At 44.4% G+C, this 21,951-nt stretch overlaps 1 protein-coding gene across 2 annotated transcripts in view; it reads left to right on the top strand.

Annotated features, from left to right (window-relative positions):
* The window catches only part of HPSE2 (heparanase 2 (inactive)), a 564,230-nt gene that overhangs the window by 43,356 nt on the left and 498,923 nt on the right, over nucleotides 1-21,951 (top strand). For both annotated transcript variants that reach the window (XM_073552816.1, XM_073552817.1), the window contains exon 3: nucleotides 7,238-7,399. In XM_073552816.1, coding sequence (XP_073408917.1) covers nucleotides 7,238-7,399 — 162 coding nt within the window. The remainder of the gene's footprint in view (nucleotides 1-7,237; nucleotides 7,400-21,951) is intronic.

Consider the following 21,951-nt stretch of genomic DNA (forward strand, 5'->3'; position numbering starts at 1 on the left):
CACGTGCAATCCATACTGGGCCTAACACCGTCTGAGCCTGCCTCCTGATGTACAGACATATATTTTGAATGTGTACGCTATCCATACATGTTATCCAGGGATACGGTACCCTTTCTAACCTTTGTGCAATCACGTGCAATCCATACTGTGCCTGACACCGTCTGAGCCTGCCTCCTGATGTACAGACATATATTTTGAATGTGTACGCTATCCATACATGTTATCCGGGGATACGGTACCCTTTCTGACCTTTGTGCAATCACGTGCAATCCATACTGGGCCTAACACCGTCTGAGCCTGCCTCCTGATGTACAGACATATATTTTGAATGTGTACGCTATCCATATATGTTATCCGGGGGTACGTTACCCTTTCTAACCTTTGTGCAATCACGTGCAATCCATACTGGGCGTGAGAACGGCTGGCGAGCTGTTAAGCAAGCTACAGCACCTGTGGTTTGCACACGTAAGTTTTTCATTTTTTCAGGAATGACGGTTAGGCCTAATTCCGGAACTGCGGTTGACCTGCACTTACTGGGAAATCATTGTTCGCGGGTAATAATTGTCATCAGTGATCCCCATCACTAAAGTTGTTCAGCGGGTTATCTGCACCTGTAAGCGACAAACGCTGGCCTTTTCAGTGTAGCGCACATGCAGCCACGGACATGTAATGGCATGACACACCAGTTATTGGCCAATCTCATGTGCCAGAGCCTCACGTGTCCCTCTAGTAAGCCGGACTCGGACCGCGGGGCATGACGGAGTCTCGTTCGTTAACGGAATTAAGCTTGCAATGTGTGCATCTGTTCTGTAGCTGGCATGGTTGAGGTTTCCCAGGTGGAGTCGAATTTAACCGTAGGCTCCACTCCTGGTGGTGCCCTTCTGGACATTCCTTTAAGGTTCAGCTTTGCAACCATACTGCCCACGTAAAACAAACACTTTGCCTTCATGAACGCTGTTTGGAGGGTCATGACTCGTGGGAATAACGCTGCCCAATCAGTTAACCTGCTAGAGAGATCGTTCGTTGCTCCCAAGCATGACATCACACTCCCTAGGAAGAAGGTAATGCCACTGTGGCGACCGTACTCCTGGGGGCGACACAAGTGCACTGATGCCCAGCCACTGCTCGATGAATCTGCTGGTACATTGACCCAGACCACTACATTCCCCTCACACGCTACACGGCCTGAATCTGACCCTGATGAAACTCAGGTTACCCTTCCCATATAAAGTTCCATCTTACACGGTGACAAAGAGGAAGCTGCAGATGAAAGTGCAGGTTCGGCCCACCCGCCATCAGACACACCACCGTACTATCAGGGGTCTGTGCCAGTGCCGTCGCCAACGAGTGGGCCCCCCCCTGCTTGCTCAGGATCACAGCACTTGCAAAGTTGAAATACTGTGCAGTGAGATGGAAGATGGGGACGACGAGGAGTCCAGACAAGTACAGGGATTCCCTAGCGAGGAGACTTATTTGATTGTTTTCAATGTTGGGACAGCAATTTTTGGGGAGCACTATACTCTGGAGAATGATAGATGGTGCCCACCATACACTGGAACATTCCAAAGGTGGACATCAGACACTGGAGCAGCATTTACAGGGCCCATTATACACTAGAGCATTAGAAATGGGGCCCATTATGTTTGGAGCATTATTTGGGCCCATAAGACAGTGGAGCTTCATCCATGGGGACCAACATATACTGTAGCATTATGTGGAGCTCATCATATACTGTTTCAAACATTATATGGGACCAATGATTCTGTATGGAGAAATAGATGGGCCTCGTCAAAGTGAAGTATTTTTCATTGTACTATACCGCTATTTCTCTGCCGTATCGGAGCATGATGAGTTGTGGTATTATGTGTTAAAGGGGCGCTCTTTCGCCCAGGGCACATGAAAACCTGGAGCCAGCCCTACCCCCCCACAACTTTAGCCAAATAACCCCCATTTTTCAGTGCGTAACTTGTATTATGAAGTTAATTAAGGTTGACAAGCTTAAGTAAGAAGAATTGATGCTTTTGGCATTCAAATGGGCACTGTAGGTGTGTTTCCTGTCCTCCTCTCACTGCCGACTTTTATTCCCCATTGACTTACATTGGGTTTCGTGTTTCGGGACGACCCCGACTTTTCCCTATAATCGGACGATCTTGCTCGACCCGACTTTTGGAAAAGTCTGGTTTCACGAAACGAAACGCGACCCTAAAAAAACAAAAGTCACTCAACTCTAGTATCTACTATTCCTTTGTCCCTTTCATTACCTTGGTTGGCGTTCCATGTCCTGTGGTTTCTTTTTGGTTTGATAAATCTGAATGGTCTGCCATTCAATCCTTGGATGTATTTGCATACATTATTGGTATTGCCACTATTCTGGGTACATGGTTGAATAGAATTTTGGTATTATTACTTTTATTTTGATTTTTATAAGCTGTTATGTCCAATCTTTGTTGATTGGATTCAGGCCTGGGGAATGAGCAGGCCAGCCCATAGCATCAATGCCTTCATCATGCAGGAACTGCTGACACTTCAGCCACATGAGGCCAAGCATTGTCATGCATCAGAAGAAACCTTGGCCCCACTGCAACTGCATATGGGCTCACAATGGGTCTGAGGATCTGATCTCGGCACCTAATGGCAATCAGGGTACCTCTGGCTACCACATGGAGGGCTGTTCGGCCCCCAAACAAATGCCACCTGACACCTTTACTGACCCACTTCCAAACCGGTCATACTGGAAGATGTTGCAGGCAGCAGAACGTTCTTCGCAGCATCTCCAAAGACATACTAATAGGGAATTTAGATTGTGAGCCCCATCGGGGACAGTGATGATGATGTGTGCAAACTGTAAAGCGCTGCGGAATATGTTAGCGCTATATAAAAATAAAGATTATTATTATTTTCTCCAGACTCACATATGTCACATGTGTTAAGTGTAAACCTTCTCTCATCCATGAAGAGCACAGGGTGCTAATTTTGAATCTGCCAATCTTGGTGTTTTCTGGCAATTGCCAATCGCCATGCACGGTGTTGGGCTGTAAGCCCAACACCCACTTGTGGACTTCAGGTCCTCATAACATCCTCGTGGAGTCGGTTTCTGACCATTTGAGGAGACACATGGATGTTAGTGGCTTGCTGGAGGTCATTTTTCAGGGCTCTGGCACTGCTCCTCCTGTTCCTCCTTGCACAAAGGAGAAGGTAGCTGTCCTGCTGCTGGGTTGCTTCCCTCCTACGGCTCCCTCCATATCTCCTGGTGTACTGGCCTGTCTCCTGGTATCTGCTCCATGCTCTGGACACTGTGCTGACAGACACGGCTACCGTTTTTGCCACAGCTCGCATTGATGTGCCAACCTGGATGAGCTGAACTACCTGAGCAACTTCTGTGAGTTGTAGACATTGCCGCATGCTACCTCTAGAGGTGAGAGCAATGACAAACTGCAAAAGTGACCAAAACAACAGCCAAAAAGGATAAGAACATAGAAATGGTCTATGGTCACCTCCTGCAGAACCACTCCTTTATAGGGGTGGTCTTGATAATTGCCTATCATTTCTACCTGTTTTCTGTTCTATTTACACAACAGCAGGATAAATTGATTCACAATCAGTGTTGCTTGGACATGTTGACAGAAGTGTGATTGACTTGCAGTTACAATTTGTTGTTTAAGTGTTCCCTTTATTTTTTGAGCAGTGTATATACAATAATGGAGGGGGTACAGATAACATCACTATTGGTACAGATAGCAGTTCTCTCTACTGGTGCTCTGTACTGATGAGGGGCAAGAAGTACCAAACATCTGTCTGTGGATTTGTCTCTATACTCTTTTCCCAGGGAGAATTGCCTGACCAATAGGTAGGTGGTCTCCACAAAAGACTTCACATCAGTCCTTCTTTACACTAAGGGCCAAATTCATTATTACATTTGCACCTTTTGTGTCTAGTTTTTGGTGCTTTTCACCTATTTTTTATTTGTGCCTTAATTGTCTTTTATTTTGTGTATTTTTATAGTCTATTTTATATGTGCTTACTTGTTGTTTTTTTTTAATATTTTTTATTTTCGGCATTTTGGGCAGGGTTTTGGTTTTCGGCCAATTCATCAATTGCGACTATTTAAAAAGTTGCCACATTTTTGTGGGTCCTCCCCCCTGGAGCAATTTATGTATATCTGTAATTTCTTGTGCCAGTGTTACAACATTTTAGCAGAACATGTGGGTTATTGCACTAAAAAGTCACAAAAAAGGTGAAAATAAAAAATAGAGAGTATAAATCACATGCTGCTTTTTGAAGCATTTTATGCAAAATAAACATCAAATGCCACAAGCCAGAAAGTGTCTTAAAAAATAGCAAATTAATTGGTCCCCTAAACTAATTTTACAAATTTAGCAATTTTTTAGAAGTTGAATAAAAGAAAGAAATTATGTTTTATCTTTAACTTTTGACCATGAATTTTAATATTTTATTAATCCCTTAAAGGGAATCTGCCATCCATTTTTAGTGATATCATGTAAAGATATCATTCAATTCTGTGTCCCATAAGGATTCTATTAGGACTTTTGATTCCGCCCGACCCCGCACCTTTGATGCATAAATACCTTTTTTTTATTGGTTGAGATGTATGGAAATCGCCACAGTCCGGTCCGATAGGCATGGCTTATTCGCCTTCTCCCCCCTCTCTATGCCCCAGAAGTGTGTCCTGCATGTGAAGACTTCCGGGGCCTAGACCGCACTGGAAAATACCGGCGCTTGCTCAGTACCGATTATATGCCTTGCCCGCAGTTGGGCAAAGCATACTGCACAAGCGCCGGAGGCCTTTTCAATGCGCGGAAAACCTACGGCATCTGTGATATTCACAGATGAAGATTACGTTCAGTAAGCCAAGGAGGGGGGGAAGGCGAATAAGCCATGCCCATCGGACCGGACCGCAGCGATTTCCATACATCCCCAACCAAGATAAAAAAGGTATTTATGCATCAAAGGTGCGGGGTCAGGGGGAATCAAAAGTCCTAATAGAATCCTTATGGGACACAGAATTGAATGATATCTTTACATGATATCACTAAAAATGGGTGAAAAATTCCATTTAAGGGTGTAGCTAAGTTTGAACCTTAAAGAGGTTGCTCCTTTCAGACATTGTTCTGCCTCAACTGCAGTTTGTTAAAAGAGGTGGCATTTAGTCTGCACATATGCAGACACTAAGCTCACTGTCAGTCCCAGACACTGGAAGCAGCATCAGAGATTCGCCGGTGGACCTTAAGAAGGTGAGTGCAGCAAGGTCTGTTGTTTTTTTTAACAAACTGCAGCCAGGGCAGAACATTATTTTAAAGGTGACAACTCCTTTAAGGACACAGCAATATTTATTTTGTTTTATCTCCATTTTATTTCCAAAGTCAAAACATTTGCATTAATACCATTTGGAAGTACACAGAATCTATGGATTATATTGTTCTCCTTTGTTTTGGAGGGATAGTAAATTAAAAATAGCAATTCTTGCATTTTCTTTTTAAAGCACTTAATGTTTTTGGAAGAAATAATGTGTAGTATAAGACTATAAGTTTTTATGAATGTGGCGATGGCATTTGTAGAGAATTTTTTACTTTTCTTGATTTATTTTGCAGAATAAAACTGTTTTGAAATGTTTGTATTTTGTGTATTTTTTTTTATTGCTTTGGATTTTTTTTTCACTAAACTGTATTATTTTTCTTTTACGTTATAAGTCCCTCTATGTTTGATTGCTCAGATAATGCACAGCATCATACTGCTAATAAAGCATTGGCACCTCATATTTGCATCACAAGGCACCAGTGGAACGCCCTCCATCTGTAAAACCAATTGCTTGCCGCGGTATCTATTGACCGTAGGATTTAAGAGGTTAGACGGCATACTGGCAGGATCTCCTTATAACATTTATGTTTTTTTCTATAAAGAAATATAAATGAGGCTTGCAATTAACTTATATAGAAAGAAGCTAAACATCAAGAAATTCCTAGATAGTTCCCTGTTCATAAAAAAAAAATTGATGCGTGACTTTTTTGATGCTGAATGAGATCAAATCATATGTAACAAAAGATGTGTCCTTCTGTCCAAAGCCAAGATGGGCGGCGCCTGTGCAGTGTGGCACCGGAGTCAGAGCGTGCCCATACCGCACTATGGCGCCATTTTATTGAAGACACTGTGTTTGCAAATTCGCAGACACAGTGTCTTCAACAAAATGGTTCCGGATATCACGGGATGCACACGCGTTGACTCAGGCATCATTTTATTGAAGAATTGTATCACAACGTCAACATAGCAGTGTGCACGCTTTGACCATCACCATTATCCCTATGGCTGGCATGTGTGCACCCTGTGTTGACATTGTAGAACATTATTTCAATAAAATGGCGCTGGAGTCAATGAGTGCATACAGCGAACTCCGGCGCCATTTTATTGAAGACGCAGTATAATTGTACCAATAAAAATACTTGCCACCTGGGCTTAGAACAGGTTGAATAGCTAGCAATTTGTAGTCATAATGGATTTATTATGGTTTTCCAATGTGTCTGTACAAAATGTTGGCTGTCCATGAAGTTTTCCAGCAGAAATAAAAAAAATCAAGCTGGCAATCTTACTTTGGGCATAATTACCAGTGTTTGTGATCGAAATCTCTTTACAGCACTGCAGAATATATTGGTGCTTTAATAATAATAATAATAATAATAATAATAATAATAAGGAGTGATAAGAGTTAGTGCAAATTGACTCACAGGACTCAGTCATCCACATCAGTAATCTGTGACCGCTGGGTGGGAGCCCTGAGAACCGCCTCCTAGCATCTGGCATCCAAGGATCCTCTGTTATTAACCAGGCTGGATAATCAAGCGATGAGCCATGGATGCCAGGCGGTAGGAGGCAGTTCTCAGGTCTCCCGTGTAGCGACCACAGATTACTCACATGATCACTGGACCGGCTTCTGGGAATCAATTTGCACCTGCTTTAGAAATAAGTAAATTGATTTTGGGATAATAAAAGAATTCAATTGGGTCCAGTAATAATTTTACAGAGACCAAAATATATAAAATGTATCTTAAATCTTACACACATAGCATTTATCCTGTATTCATTTGTAAAAATCCAGAGAAGATAAAGGCTAGGAAATTCTATATATAAAATATATATTTTTTTGCATTTCTGGATTTTCGAGGAATTAATTTTGGTATGTGTCTTAATATATTATTGAATTATGATATATGTTGTCTTTTTACAGATATCGTCCGCAGTGATATCTCTCTTGACAAACAGAAAGGATGCAAAATAGCCCAGCATCCAGATACCATGCTGGAACTGCAGAGGGAGAAAGCGGCTCAGATGCATCTAGTTTTGTTGAAAGAGCAATTTTCCAACACATATAGTAACCTGACACTAACAGGTAAGAATTCTAGATGATCCTGAAGCCACGATGTATCCAGCTACTGCATTCTGTTTATCTTTTTCTTCACCACTCTTCTGTGTATTGAAAACCAATGTGCTAAGAGTTTGATACCTGCAAATAATGTCATAGGAAGAGAACAGGGTCTCTAGTGCCACCTACTGGAAGTATACCAAAGGGAGAGTTGCGGGTCCACTGCGCTTCTGGTGAAGAATTCACAGGAATCAGATTATTATTATTTATTGTTATAGCGCCATTTATTCCATGGCGCTTTACATGTAAGGAGGGGTATACATAATAAAAACAAGTACAATAATGTTAAACAATACAAGTCATAACTGGTACAGGAGGAGAGAGGACCCTGCCCACGAGGGCTCACAATCTACAAGGGATGGGTGAGAATACAGTAGGTGAGGGTAGAGCTGGTCATGCAGCGGTTTGGTCGATCGGTGGTTACTACAGGTTATAGGCTTGTCGGAAGAAGTGGGTCTTCAGGCTCTTTTTGAAGGATTCGATGGTAGGTGAGAGTCTGATATGTTGTGGTAGAGAGTTCCAGAGTAGGGGTGATGTGCGAGGGAAATCTTGTATGCGATTGTGGGAAGAGGAGATAAGAGGGGAGTAGAGAAGGAGATCTTGTGAGGATCGGAGGTTGCGTGCGGGAAAGTACCGGGAGACGAGGTCACAGATGTATGGAGGAGACAGGTTGTGGATGGCTTTGTATGTCATGGTTAGGGTTTTGTACTGGAGTCTCTGGGCAATGGGGAGCCAGTGAAGGGATTGACAGAGGGGAGAAGGTGGGAATAGCGGGGGGACAGGTGGATTAGTCGGGCAGCAGAGTTTAGAATAGATTGGAGGGGTGCGAGAGTGTTCGAGGGGAGGCCACTGAGCAGGAGGTTGCAGTAGTCAAGGCGAGAGATGATGAGGGCATGGACTAGGGTTTTTGCAGATTTTTGGTTGAGGAATGAATGGATTTGTGAAATATTTTTGAGTTGAAGTCGGCAGGAAGTGGAAAGGGCTTGGATATGTGGTTTGAAGGAGAGATCAGCGTCAAGGATTACTCCGAGGCAGCGAGCTTGTGGGACTGGGGAGAGTGGGCAGCCATTTACTGTAATGGATAGGTTCGTTGGGGGGGGTCACGTGAGATGAGGGAAAGATGTCCCCCATCTCAGATTAATAAGATTAATAAGATTAAAAAGATTAATAGAAATATGTTGCAGTTTTTTCCAACTAGTTATGACGAGCGAACGTGCTGGGATAAGGTGTTATCTGAGCATGCTCGGGTGCTAACTGAGTGTCTTCGGCGTTCTCGAATAATATGTTCAAGTCCCCGCAGCTGCATGTCTCACAGCTGCTCGACAGCAGCAACACATGCAGGGATTTCCTGTTTGTTAGACAATACCTGAATGTATTGTGGCTGTTAAACAGCCGCGAGACATGCAGCCGCGGGGGCTCAAACATATTATTCGAGCACGCCGAAGACACTCGGTTAGCACCCGAGCATGCTCAGATAACACCTTATCCCAGCACGATCGCTCATCACTATTTCCAACGCATTTCTAGGTCGAACAGACCTTTTCCGCAAGGGAACCAAAATCAATATGGTAACTGGCGACTCTCCCGACCCGAGTGTGACAGCTGCATAGAAATACATGAAATTAGATCATTGCTCATTTTATTTAAGTCTTTACATTATTACCAATGTAATATGAATACCTTGACTGACTGCATTGCCTAAGAACATTGCAGCTCGTCATGCCGCCAGTTTTCTCCCCAAAATGCAGACCTTGATGAGCTACTGTTTGCAGTGAAAAACATATGAGGATTAGTTAGGAGCCCTATAATATTGTATTGAAAGAATTAAAGAGAATTGAACAATAATTAATAATCTAGAAAGTGAGTCAAGGTTATGGCCACAACAATTAATTAACCTTATTTTATCAATTTTTAGATTACAGAGAATAGAGATAAAAAAAATAATAATAAAAATAAAACTAAGAAAGAAAATATGATAACACTAGTTATCTAAGGATAGACTGTATTGTGTATAGCCTTTATCTTTAAATTGTAATGTATATGCAATATATGTAATCTATAATCTATATATTAGAATTTCGAGATCGGACAACCTCCATAATAAAATTCCTGGAGATTAATAAAGGAAGAATTGATAATTGATGTTTAAGATAAGTAATTAAATAAAATGATACAAATGGAAATACATGAGTTTAGTCCCTGGAAATGATGAATGAAGGTGAAATCTGAGTAGGAATGCTCTTAAAAAGAATTTTATATATATATATATACACTCACTGGCCACTTTATTAGGTACACCTGTCCAACTGTGTGTTAAGACTTAATTTCTAATCTGCCAATCACATGGCGGCAACTCAGTGCATTTAGGCATGTAGACATGGTCAAGACAATCTCCTGCAGTTCAAACCGAGCATCAGTATGGGGAAGAAAGGTGATTTGAGTGCCTTTGAACGTGGCATGATTGTTGGTGCCAGAAGGGCTGGTCTGAGTATTTCAGAAACTGCTGATCTACTGGGATTTTCATGCACAACCATCTCTAGGGTTTACAGAGAATGGTCCGAAAAAGAAAAAAAATCCAGTGAGCGGCAGTTCTGTGGCCGGAAATGCCTTGTTGATGCCAGAGGTCAGAGGAGAATGGGCAGACTGGTTCGAGCTGATAGAAAGGCAACAGTGACTCAAATTGCCACCCGTTACAACCAAGGTAGGCAGAAGAGCATCTCTGAACGCACAGTGCGTCGAACTTTGAGGCAGATGGGCTACAGCAGCAGAAGACCACACCGGGTACCACTCCTCTCAGCTAAGAACAGGAAACTGAGGCTACAATTTGCACAAGCTCATCGAAATTGGACAGTAGAAGATTGGAAAAACGTTGCCTGGTCTGATGAGTCTCGATTTCTGCTGCGACATTCGGATGGTAGGGTCAGAATTTGGCGTAAACAACATGAAAGCATGGATCCATCCTGCCTTGTATCAACGGTTCAGGCTGGTGGTGGTGGTGTCATGGTGTGGGGAATTTTTTCTTGGCACTCTTTGGGCCCCTTGGTACCAATTGAGCATCGTTGCAACGCCACAGCCTACCTGAGTATTGTTGCTGACCATGTCCATCCCTTTATGACCACAATGTACCCAACATCTGATGGCTACTTTCAGCAGGATAATGCGCCATGTCATAAAGCTCGAATCATCTCAGATTGGTTTCTTGAACATGACAATGAGTTCACTGTACTCAAATGGCCTCCTCAGTCACCAGATCTCAATCCAATAGAGCATCTTTGGGATGTGGTGGAACGGGAGATTCGCATCAGGGATGTGCAGCCGACAAATCTGCGCCAACTGTGTGATGCCATCATGTCAATATGGTCCAAAATCTCTGAGGAATGCTTCCAGCACCTTGTTGAATCTCTGCCACGAAGAATTGAGGCAGTTCTGAAGGCAAAAGGGGGTCCAACCCGTTACTAGCATGGTGTACCTAATAAAGTGGCCAGTGAGTGTATATATATATATATAACAGCGACCAAGTGTGTATGAGGGCCGGGGCCTTGAGTTGCACTGTCTAAACTGTGGAAGGACAATTTTTAAGGCCAGTTTGGTTTGTGGCTGCACTGCCATTATTTCTACCATATTTATCATTGTGTTGCACAAGTTTGATAGATTTGACGTATCTTCAGATAATCTACTTCTGTTTAGAAATGTTACTCCACATTTTATGCCACCTCCCTACAGGAGTGAGTTTATAACACTTTTTTCAAAGGTTGCAAGTCATATACGTTGCTCAGCATAAATGAGTACACCCTTCTTTGAAAAGTAAGATTTTAATCAATATCTCACTGAACACAAGAACAATTTCCAAAATGTTGACAATGCTGAATTTCATAGAACATGACATAGCATGAAAGTAAGGTTAATATGACAACTTTCATTACAAAATCTTCAGCTTTACTCAAATTAGTTGATGCATAAATGAGTGCACCCCACATCAAAAACTACTAAATTTAATATTTTCTACGACCTCCATAATTTTTAAGGATGGCACCAAGTCTTCTAGTCCTGGAATTATTATTATTATTATTATTATTTATTGTTATAGCGCCATTTATTCCATGGCGCTTTACATGTAAGGAGGGGTATACATAAAAACAAGTACAATAATCTTAAACAATACAAGTCATAACTGGTACAGGAGGAGAGAGGACCCTGCCCGCGAAGGCTCACAATCTACAAGGGATGGGTGATAATACAGTAGGCGAGGGTAGAGCTGGTCGTGCAGCGGTTTGGTCGATCGGTGGTTACTGCAGGTTGTAGGCTTGTCGGAAGAGGTGGGTCTTCAGGCTCTTTTTAAAGGTTTCAATGGTAGGTGAGAGTCTGATATGTTGTGGTAGAGAGTTCCAGAGTAGGGGTGATGCGCGAGAGAAATCTTGTATGCGATTGTGGGAAGAGGAGATAAGAGGAGAGTAGAGAAGTAGATCTTGTGAGGATCGGAGGTTGCGTGCGGGAAAGTACCGGGAGACGAGGTCACAGATGTATGGAGGAGACAGGTTGTGAATGGCTTAGTATGTCATGGTTAGGGTTTTGTAATGGAGTCTCTGGGCAATGGGGAGCCAGTGAAGGGATTGACAGAAGGGAGAAGCTGGGGAATAGCGGGGGGACAGGTGGATTAGTCGGGCAGCAGAGTTTAGAATAGATTGGAGGGGTGCGAGAGTGTTTGAGGGCAGGCCACAGAGCAGGAGGTTGCAGTAGTCAAGGCGAGAGATGATGAGGGCATGGACTAGGGTTTTTGCAGATTCTTGGGTGAGGAATGAACGGATTCGTGAAATATTTTTGAGTTGAAGTCGGCAGGAAGTGGAAAGGGCTTGGATATGTGGTTTGAAGGAGAGATCAGCGTCAAGGATTACTCCGAGACAGCGAGCTTGTGGGACTGGAGAGAGTGGGCAGTCATTTACTGTAATTGTTCGTAGGGGGGGCCACGTGAGATGGGGGAAAGATGATGAATTCTGTTTTGTCCATGTTGAGTTTCAGAAATCTAGCGGAGAAGAAGGATGAAATAGTGGACAGACATTGAGGGATTCTGGTTAGTAGGCAGCACGGTGGCTCAGTGGTTAGCGGTTAGTGGGGTCCTGGGTTCGAATCCCACCAAGGACAACATCTGCAAGGAGTTTGTATGTTCTCCCCGTGTTTGCGTGGGTTTCCTCCGGGTACTCCGGTTTCCTCCCACATTCCAAAGACATACTGATAGGGAATTTAGATTGTGAGCCCCATCGGGGACAGTGATGATGATGTGTGCAAACTGTAAAGCGCTGCGGAATATAAAAATAAAGATTTATTTATTTATTATTATAGTAGGGAGGTGATATCTGGTCCAGAGATGTAGATCTGTGTGTCATCAGCGTAGAGATGATACTGAAAGCCATGAGATTCTATGAGCTGTCCCAGGCCAAAGGTGTAAATAGAGAACAGCAGGGGCCCAAGGACTGAACCTTGTGGGACTCCGACAGATAGGGGGCGAGGTGAGGAGGTGGTGTGTGAGTGGGAGACGCTGAATGTCCGGTCTGTTAGGTATGATGAGATCCAGGATAGGGCCAAGTCTGTGATGCCGAGGGATGAGAGGGTCTGTAATAATAGGGAATGGTCCACTGTGTCAAAGGCAGCTGACAGGTCCAGGAGGAGGACAGAGTAGTGTCGCTTGCTCTTGGCGGTTAAGAGGTCATTGGTGACCTTAGTAAGGGCAGTTTCAGTGGAGTGGTGTGACCGGAAGCCAGATTGTAAGCGGTCGAAGAGGGAGCAAGAAGAGAGATGGGAGGACAGTTCAAGGTAGACGTGTTGTTCCAGTAGCTTGGAGGCGTAGGGCAGAAGTGATATAGGGCGATAGCTAGATACAGAGGATGGGTCAAGAGAGGGCTTTTTGAGGATAGGTGTGATGGAGGCATGTTTAAAGCTTGAGGGGAAAACACCAGTTTTTAGTGATAGGTTGAAGAGATGGGTTAGGGTTGGGATGAAGACTGTGGTGAGGTTTGGTATGAAGTGGGATGGGATCGGGTCGAGTGCACAGGTGGTGAGATGTGATCTTGAGAGTAGAGTGGAGAGTCGATCTTCTGTAATGGTGGAGAAGTTGGTTTTGAAGGTGGAGGGCTGGGAAGTCGGGGGGAAGGGCTCTGGGGGTTGTTGACCAAAACTGTCTCTGATGTTATCAATCTTCTGCTTGAAAAATTAGGCAAAGTCTTCAGCTGAGATGAGTGGGGAGGGAGGAGGTGCTGGGGGGCGGAGGAGAGAATTGAAGGTGTTGAATAACTGTTTAGGGTTGTGAGACAGGGAGGATATGAGAGATGAGAAGTAGGTTTGTTTAGCTGTGGCGAGTGTGGTCTTGAAAGTAGTGAGGGACTGTTTGAATGCGATGAAGTGCTCGTTGGAGTGAGATCTTTTCCATCTGCGCTCAGCAGCCCTGGAAGCTTGCCTCAGCTCTTTGGTCAGGCTGGTGTGCCAGGGCTGTCTGTTGATTTTGCGAGTTTTGGTATGTGTAAGTGGGGCAGCGGATTCCAAAGCTACAGCTATTGTGGTGTTATATAGAGCGGCAGCATCATCCGCATTGTGTAAGGAACTTATATCTGTAAGAGGGAGGAGGGATTCAGAGAATGAGTGTAGGTCAAGGTGTTTAAGATTCCTGCGAGGGTGTGAAAGTTTGTGGGGTGGGGATTGTAGACATGGAGTGAAGAGGGAAGAGAATGTGAGAAGGTTGTGGTCAGAGAGAGGAAGAGGTGAGTTAGAGAGGTTAGATAGGGAGCAGAGGTGGGTGAAGATGAGGTCCAGTGTGTGGCCATCTTTGTGGGTGGCTGTAGAAGACCATTGAGTGAGGCCGAAGGAGGAAGTGAGAGATAGAAGTTTAGTGGCAGCTGAGAGGGAAGTGTCAATGGGGATGTTGAAGTCGCCCATGATGATAGTAGGGATGTCCGCGGAAAGGAAATGAAGTAACCAGGTGGTGAAGTTGTCAAAGAAGGTGGTGGCTGGCCCTGGGGGGCGGTAGATGACAGCCAGTTGGATGTTGGAGGGGGAGTAGATGCGCACAGAGTGCACCTCAAAGGAAGGAATAAGCAAGTTTGCGATGCATTGCAACATCTATCATTTTTCCATGTCTCACAAGAGATTTTAAAGAATTAAAGCACTCACCCGATCCTTTGCTGATTTGTTTCTTTATTCCATTATTAGGATAACATCAAAAAGTGTGGTGTACAGGTGGCAGGGGAGTTTAACAGGTGAAAAAAGCCTGACGGACTACGGCCGTTTGTCACCTTCTTTGGGCTTCTACAGACACGTAGAAGCCCAAAGAAGGCGCCAAATGGCTGTAGTCTGTCAGGTGGACGCACCACCCTGAAGAGATCCTAAAAGGAGGCTTAAGAGGTGTTGATTCCTAAGACACTGCATAGCTATATTAATTGCTGCCTAGATCTTTTTTGTCATTCTTCAAGAATGAGCTCTTTTAGAGCCTGGATGGTGGATGGAGAGTGATGGCATTTTGTCTCTTCAGAATTCACCATAAGTGTCCGGTTGAGTTTAGATGAGGAGACAATTTCCCACTCACTTTCACTCTGTTCTCCTTCAGATATGCATCAGTGACCTTAGATGTGTGTTTGGGATCATTGTTTTGTTGGAAAAGTGATGGTGGCATCTCCTCTTTCACTATAGAGCAATACATCTCTGAATTCATGATACCATCAATGAAATGCTGTTCTCTGACACCAGCAGCACATAGGAACACTGCTACCACCATGAATCACTGTAGGCACCATGCATTTTTCGTTGTATGCCTCTCCTTTGTGACAATTTTGAAGCCATCAGTTCAAAAACCGTTTATCTTGGTCTCATTACTCCAGAGTTTTGAGTTCCAGTAGTCTTCATATTTTTCAGGAAGGGCAATGAGAAATTGTAGGTGGGTATTTTTTTGCATGGGCATTTTCGCTGACGACCCCCATGCCATGCATGTCATTTCTCTGCAGTGTATACCGTACTGAGTCATGGGAAACACTCACCCCAGTTTGGATTTTTTTAAATAGCTGCAGTGAACTTGCATGTCGATTTTCTTCAACCCTTCTAATCAGAAGACGCTCCTGTTTAGGTGTTAACTTGCGTGAGATAGTTACAGTTCCATTTTTGTAAAATTTTTGTATCACTTTTGCTACAGTATTCTGACTGATAAGTAACGTTTTGCTGATCTTCTTGTAGCCTTCAACTTTCTTGTGTAAAGAATTTAATTTCTTTCTCAGGTCTTGAGACATTTCTCTTCCATGTGGTGCCATTACTGACAGCATGAAAAGGGAAGTGTTTTTTTTTTTTAAGTAACAGCCTTTTGTAGTAAACCGTCTGCTGAAGACAATAACTATATTCGATAAAAACTTTTTTTTTCTTTAGTAGAATATTTCTTTTTATTGAAATGGAAAATAATCCATGATGTTTATTATCAGAATGTATGCATGTCTATTGGATGAGGAATTAATCAAAAATTCGACAGTCACAGCTCCTTAACATAAAAAAGAACCAGGTGCCAGTTTGGATAGAAAACCAAATGTTAAATCCCAAATAAATTGCCTGTGCTACGGTACTGAACATATTCCATAAAAAAACATAAAAACACAGAGCGAAACATACTTACCCATACCACGGATATGACCTTATTATGGAATATTACTCTGAGCTTGAGTACAAAACCCTCGTCTGGAATAGTCGGGGGTCTCTGGATAATGGGCTTCCAAATAAATCATCTCTTCTTCTCTAAATAAACAGGTAACATCTTATTACTGAGATTAAGTTATACTCCTGAGCCCCAAGAGCAGAACATCCATGGGACACCTCTAACCCGGTGTTTATTTTTGGTTATAATTCCTCATCATTACCCAATGAATCGAAAAGCCAAATGATCTCATAGCAAAAATGTGACATTAAATAAATATGAAATCTGGCAAGGATTTTTCTCTTATAGTAAAGTACTTAATTTCTCCCATGGCTCTAACTATAATATTAAAATATAAACTTCAAGTGTCGACCTCCCGAAAATAAAAGCAAGACAGACGGGTGAAGGGAAGGAATGGCTTCATTGCTTATTGTAAAATGGGAAAAAGAGGCGATTAGAAGACTTTTCCAAAATTGACTTTTCCTTGTTTTTCTTTCCCCGAGCGTGCACTCTGCGTGAACCCAGTAAATATTAAGGAGATAATAGTAGACAGACACAGTCCGGGCGATGTACAGTTCTCCATAGTGTTGTTTGAATTAACAGGTGAATGTGCAGTTATGAGGTGAAATGTCACCAGAATGGCACATTTTTGTGTAACATATATTAGACACTAATGGATAAAGATGCTAAGAAGATAAATCTTTTGTGTGGTTAAATAATCCTTATGTCTCACGCAGGTTATTGGCAGACCTGTTAAAGTCCAGTTCTATATTTGGTGCTGATTTAGAAGAGCAAATTGCTTATGTAGCATTTACTTACTATAATCCATTGTGTAGGAATATGTTCTAAAAGTATCAGAGCTAATCATAAAAGGTCGCCGTCAACTTTCCACAAGTCAGTAGTGCACTCGAACTTAGAATACTTTATAATATCTCTTATTGGAACTCATCATTCACTCTGAAAGGCTGCTAAAAATCTATCTTGGTCAAAAACAAGACAGACTGCCGGCTGAGTATTGAAGTCTATAAAGAGGTGAGTGTAAAGTGGCTCTGTCAGTGGTCGCCTGGCGGCTCTAAAATGGCTACCATTTACAGGCTTCCTGCAAGCTACTCCTCCTACCAGATCCCAAGGGTAGTCTGGTCTACACCCTTTAACCCCTATACAGGGATCTGGACTTAAAGGGAACTTGTCACCCCCCAGGGCGTTTTTAACTAAAAGAGCCACCGTCAGCAGCACTAAGGCTGCATTCTGTGAAGGTGGCTCTTCTGTTTCTGACCCCATTAACGGCGAAATATTGACTTTTATAATTAGGTCCTCATACCTGGAATTAGCAGAGGTACGGCATGTCCCTCTGTATAAGCCGCCTCCCAGCTGTCCATCAACCCCCCTGTAGCGTCCGGCACCGCCTACTCCTGTGTTGGATGCTGGAGGGCGCCTGCGTTGTTCCAACAGTTCTCGGGCATGCGCTGTGCGCGCTGCCCATGAACTGACATCAGGCTATCAAGCCTGTGTGTTTTGGAGTCCCCTGATCCCGCCTCGCAGTGTGATAAGAAGTAACGGGGTTGTGAATCTTGCACCTGCGCATTGAACAGCTTTAGCGTCGCCTGCCTCCATCTCCCTCCTGCACTTTAGTTTTGCTCCTTTGGCAGTGTCTGATGATCTGACCTGTCAGTGAACAGGGGGTGACAGGTTCCCTTTAAGAGGGGCCCCTAGGCTGTGGCCATGGAATAAGCTGCTGTAAGGTGGTGCAGGCTGGCAGGATTGGTCCAGTATCCAGGTCAGAACCAAGAGGGCAGGAAAAATTACAAAATCAGAAGAAGCAAGAATAGTCACAACTAGAGTTGAGCGAAACGGGTCGAAAAAATTCAAAAGTCGCAGACTTTTGGCAAAGTCGGGTTTCATGAAACGAAACCCGACCCTAGGATGAGGTCGGCCACGAGGTCGGCGACTTACGCGCCAAAGTCACGTTTCAAAAGTTTGTTTTGCGCTCTTTTTCAGCCAATCAGGATCCACGGACACTGTGGGCAACGTGATGACCTAGGCACGGGTCACCACCATCTTTCAGAAGGGCATGCAAGTGATTGGCTTGCTTTGGTGGGCGTCACAGGGGGTATAAAAGGGCGTGCACGCCGACCGCCATCTTACTTCTGCCGATCTTAGTATAGGGAGAGGTTGCTGCTGATTCTGTAGGGAGAGCGTTAGGCAGTGAAGAAGACAAAAAAACTGCTTCTGCTGCTAGCGATTTGGCCTGCACAACACACAAGTCACTGTGTGTGCAGTGCAAGGGGAGGCTATATTGTGGTGTATCAGTGGTGTTGGTTGTTGGGCTGCCTTTTAAGGCTTCCTGACACGCTGGCATTGCTGTTTACCCACTGCTCCGCAAACTGCTTTTTTAAAAGCAATCCAATCTCCCTTATCCTCTAGTCACTTTTGTCACAGGCAGCTGTGCCATCGAGCGTGTCACATAGCGCTCAGATATCAGTGGGCCTCACACAATCCACAAGTGTCCAGTGTCCAAAAGTGTGCGCAGAGATTCAAAATCTCCATTATCCTCTCGTCACTTTGGTCACAGGCAGCTGTGCCATCGAGCGTGTCACATAGCGCTCAGATATCAGTGGGCCTCACACAATCCACAAGTGTCCAGTGTCCAAAAGTGTGCGCAGAGATTCAAAATCTCCATTATCCTCTCGTCACTTTGGTCACAGGCAGCTGTGCCATCGAGCGTGTCACATAGCGCTCAGATATCAGTGGGCCTCACACAATCCACAAGTGTCCAGTGTCCAAAAGTGTGCGCAGAGATTCAAAATCTCCATTATCCTCTCGTCACTTTGGTCACAGGCAGCTGTGCCATCGAGCGTGTCACATAGCGCTCAGATATCAGTGGACCTCACACAATCCACAAGTGTCCAGTGTCCAAAAGTGTGCGCAGAGATTCAAAATCTCCATTATCCTCTTGTCACTTTGGTCACAGCTGTGCCATCGAGCCTGTCACATAGCGCTCAGATATCAGTGGGCCTCACACAATCCACAAGTGTCCAGTGTCCAAAAGTGTGCGCAGAGATTCAAAATCTCCATTATCCTCTCGTCACTTTTGTCACAGGCAGCTGTGCCATCGAGCCTGTCACATAGCGCTCAGATATCAGTGGGCCTCACACAATCCACAAGTGTCCAGTGTCCAAAAGTGTGCGCAGAGATTCAAAATCTCCATTATCCTCTCGTCACTTTGGTCACAGGCAGCTGTGCCATCGAGCGTGTCACATAGCGCTCAGATATCAGTGGGCCTCACACAATCCACAAGTGTCCAGTGTCCAAAAGTGTGCACAGAGATTCAAAATCTCCATTATCCTCTCGTCACTTTGGTCACAGGCAGCTGTGCCATCGAGCGTGTCACATAGTGCTCAGATATCAGTGGGCCTCACACAATCCACAAGTGTCCAGTGTCCAAAAGTGTGCGCAGAGATTCAAAATCTCCATTATCCTCTCGTCACTTTGGTCACAGGCAGCTGTGCCATCGAGCGTGTCACATAGCGCTCAAATATCAGTGGGCCTCACACAATCCACAAGTGTCCAGTGTCCAAAAGTGTGCGCAGAGATTCAAAATCTCCATTATCCTCTCGTCACTTTGGTCACAGGCAGCTGTGCCATCGAGCGTGTCACATAGCGCTCAGATATCAGTGGGTCTCACACAATCCACAAGTGTCCAGTGTCCAAAAGTGTGCGCAGAGATTCAAAATCTCCATTATCCTCTCGTCACTTTTGTCACAGGCAGCTGTGCCATCGAGCCTGTCACATAGCGCTCAGATATCAGTGGGCCTCACACAATCCACAAATGTCCAGTGTCCAAAAGTGTGCGCAGAGATTCAAAATCTCCATTATCCTCTCGTCACTTTTGTCACAGGCAGCTGTGCCATCGAGCCTGTCACATAGCGCTCAGATATCAGTGGGCCTCACACAATCCACAAGTGTCCAGTGTCCAAAAGTGTGCGCAGAGATTCAAAATCTCCATTATCCTCTCGTCACTTTTGTCACAGGCAGCTGTGCCATCGAGCCTGTCACATAGCGCTCAGATATCAGTGGGCCTCACACAATCCACAAGTGTCCAGTGTCCAAAAGTGTGAGCAGAGATTCAAAATCTCCATTATCCTCTCGTCACTTTGGTCACAGGCAGCTGTGCCATCGAGCCTGTCACATAGCGCTCAGATATCAGTGGGCCTCACACAATCCACAAGTGTCCAGTGTCCAAAAGTGTGCGCAGAGATTCAAAATCTCCATTATCCTCTCGTCACTTTGGTCACAGGCAGCTGTGCCATCGAGCGTGTCACATAGCGCTCAGATATCAGTGGGCCTCACACAATCCAAAAGTGTCCACTGTCCACAAGTGTGTGCAGAAATTCTAAATCTCCCCTGTCCTATAGACACCTTGTACCTTGTTTTACATTACTATATAGTTTGTTGGATTTTGTCTACATTTCTACCAAAAATGAGGAAGGCTGGTGGAAGAGGCCGTGGAATTGGGCGGGGGTTGGCAGCTGGTAATGATGGTGTTGGTGGTGTATCTGATGGTAGTGGCAAGAGCAAAATAGGACCGAATGCAGGAGGTGCTGACCCTGCGTCATTGTCTGGCTACATAAGGCCTCGAACGCTTAGTTTTCTAGGAGTTGGCAAACCGCTTTTAAAGGCAGAGCATCAGGAAAAAGTTTTGTCTTACATTGCTGACTCAGCCTCTAGCTCTATCGCCTCCTCTTCTTCAGTTGTAAAAAGTAAAAGCACTGAGTCGTCATTGGAGGCTCATGTTCATGAACCACACCTTTCCTTGTGTCCTTCACCCCAACCAAGATTGAAGGATGACGCAGGCCATACTACTGATTACTCCATGGAGCTGTTTTCACATACCATGCCTGGATTATCAAGTGAAATGGTGAATTACCCAGGCCAAGATGAATCTGACATGGAGTGCACTGATGCACAGCCGCTGATGGATGATTCTGCTGGTACATTCACTCAGAGCACTACATTGTCCTCGCAGTCTACAGAGCCAGATTTTGACCCTGATGAGACTCAGGTGCCCCTTCCCGCACACTATACCACCATACACGGTGACACAGAGAAAGGTGCACATGACATAGAAGAGGAGGTGATGGATGACCCAGTTGTTGACCCAGATTGGCATCCATTGGGGGAAGAGGGTGCTGCTTCCAATAGCTCAGATGAGGAGCATCCACAGCAGACATCGACATCGCAACAGCTGTTATCTGGCAGGCCCGGAGCACTCCAAAGACAGGTTCCAAACATCAAAAGAGTTGCTGGACAGCTTGTCCAGAGGGTCAAAAGATCACAGCGTGCTAGGCCGCAAAATGTCTGCCAAAGTAGGAAGAGTGCAGTGTGGCACTTTTTGAACAAAATCCTCATGATCAGGCCAAGGTTATCTGTAAGAAGTGCGCAAAGACCTTTAGCCGAGGGAAAAATCTGAAAAATTTGAATACCAGTTGCATGCTTAGACATTTAACCAGCATGCACATGCAAGCGTGGACACAACACCAAACCTCAAGTGCCACATGTGCAACTGATCACAACGAAGGTAGTCAGCAACGCTACATTGTTTCCCCCACTGTAAGCCCACCGGTTAGCACAGCAGCAAATGTTGAGGTGTCGTTGCAAGACCACAGCAGTCAGGGAATCCCACTGTTATATCAACGAAAGACTGATTCTAGGCCATCAGAAAGAACACCAACTCCATCACCATCATCAACCCTCTCTCAGTCCGCCCTGTCCACCGCTACTTCCACCATATGCAGCTCTCAAGTCCAGCTCACCCTCCCAGACACTATGAGTAGGTCAAGAAAGTACTCAGTCTCTCATCCGC

This window comes from Dendrobates tinctorius, unplaced genomic scaffold (genome assembly GCF_039654945.1).
Source record: "Dendrobates tinctorius isolate UK_male_01 unplaced genomic scaffold, ASM3965494v1 ptg000196l, whole genome shotgun sequence".
Lineage (NCBI taxonomy): Eukaryota > Metazoa > Chordata > Amphibia > Anura > Dendrobatidae > Dendrobates > Dendrobates tinctorius.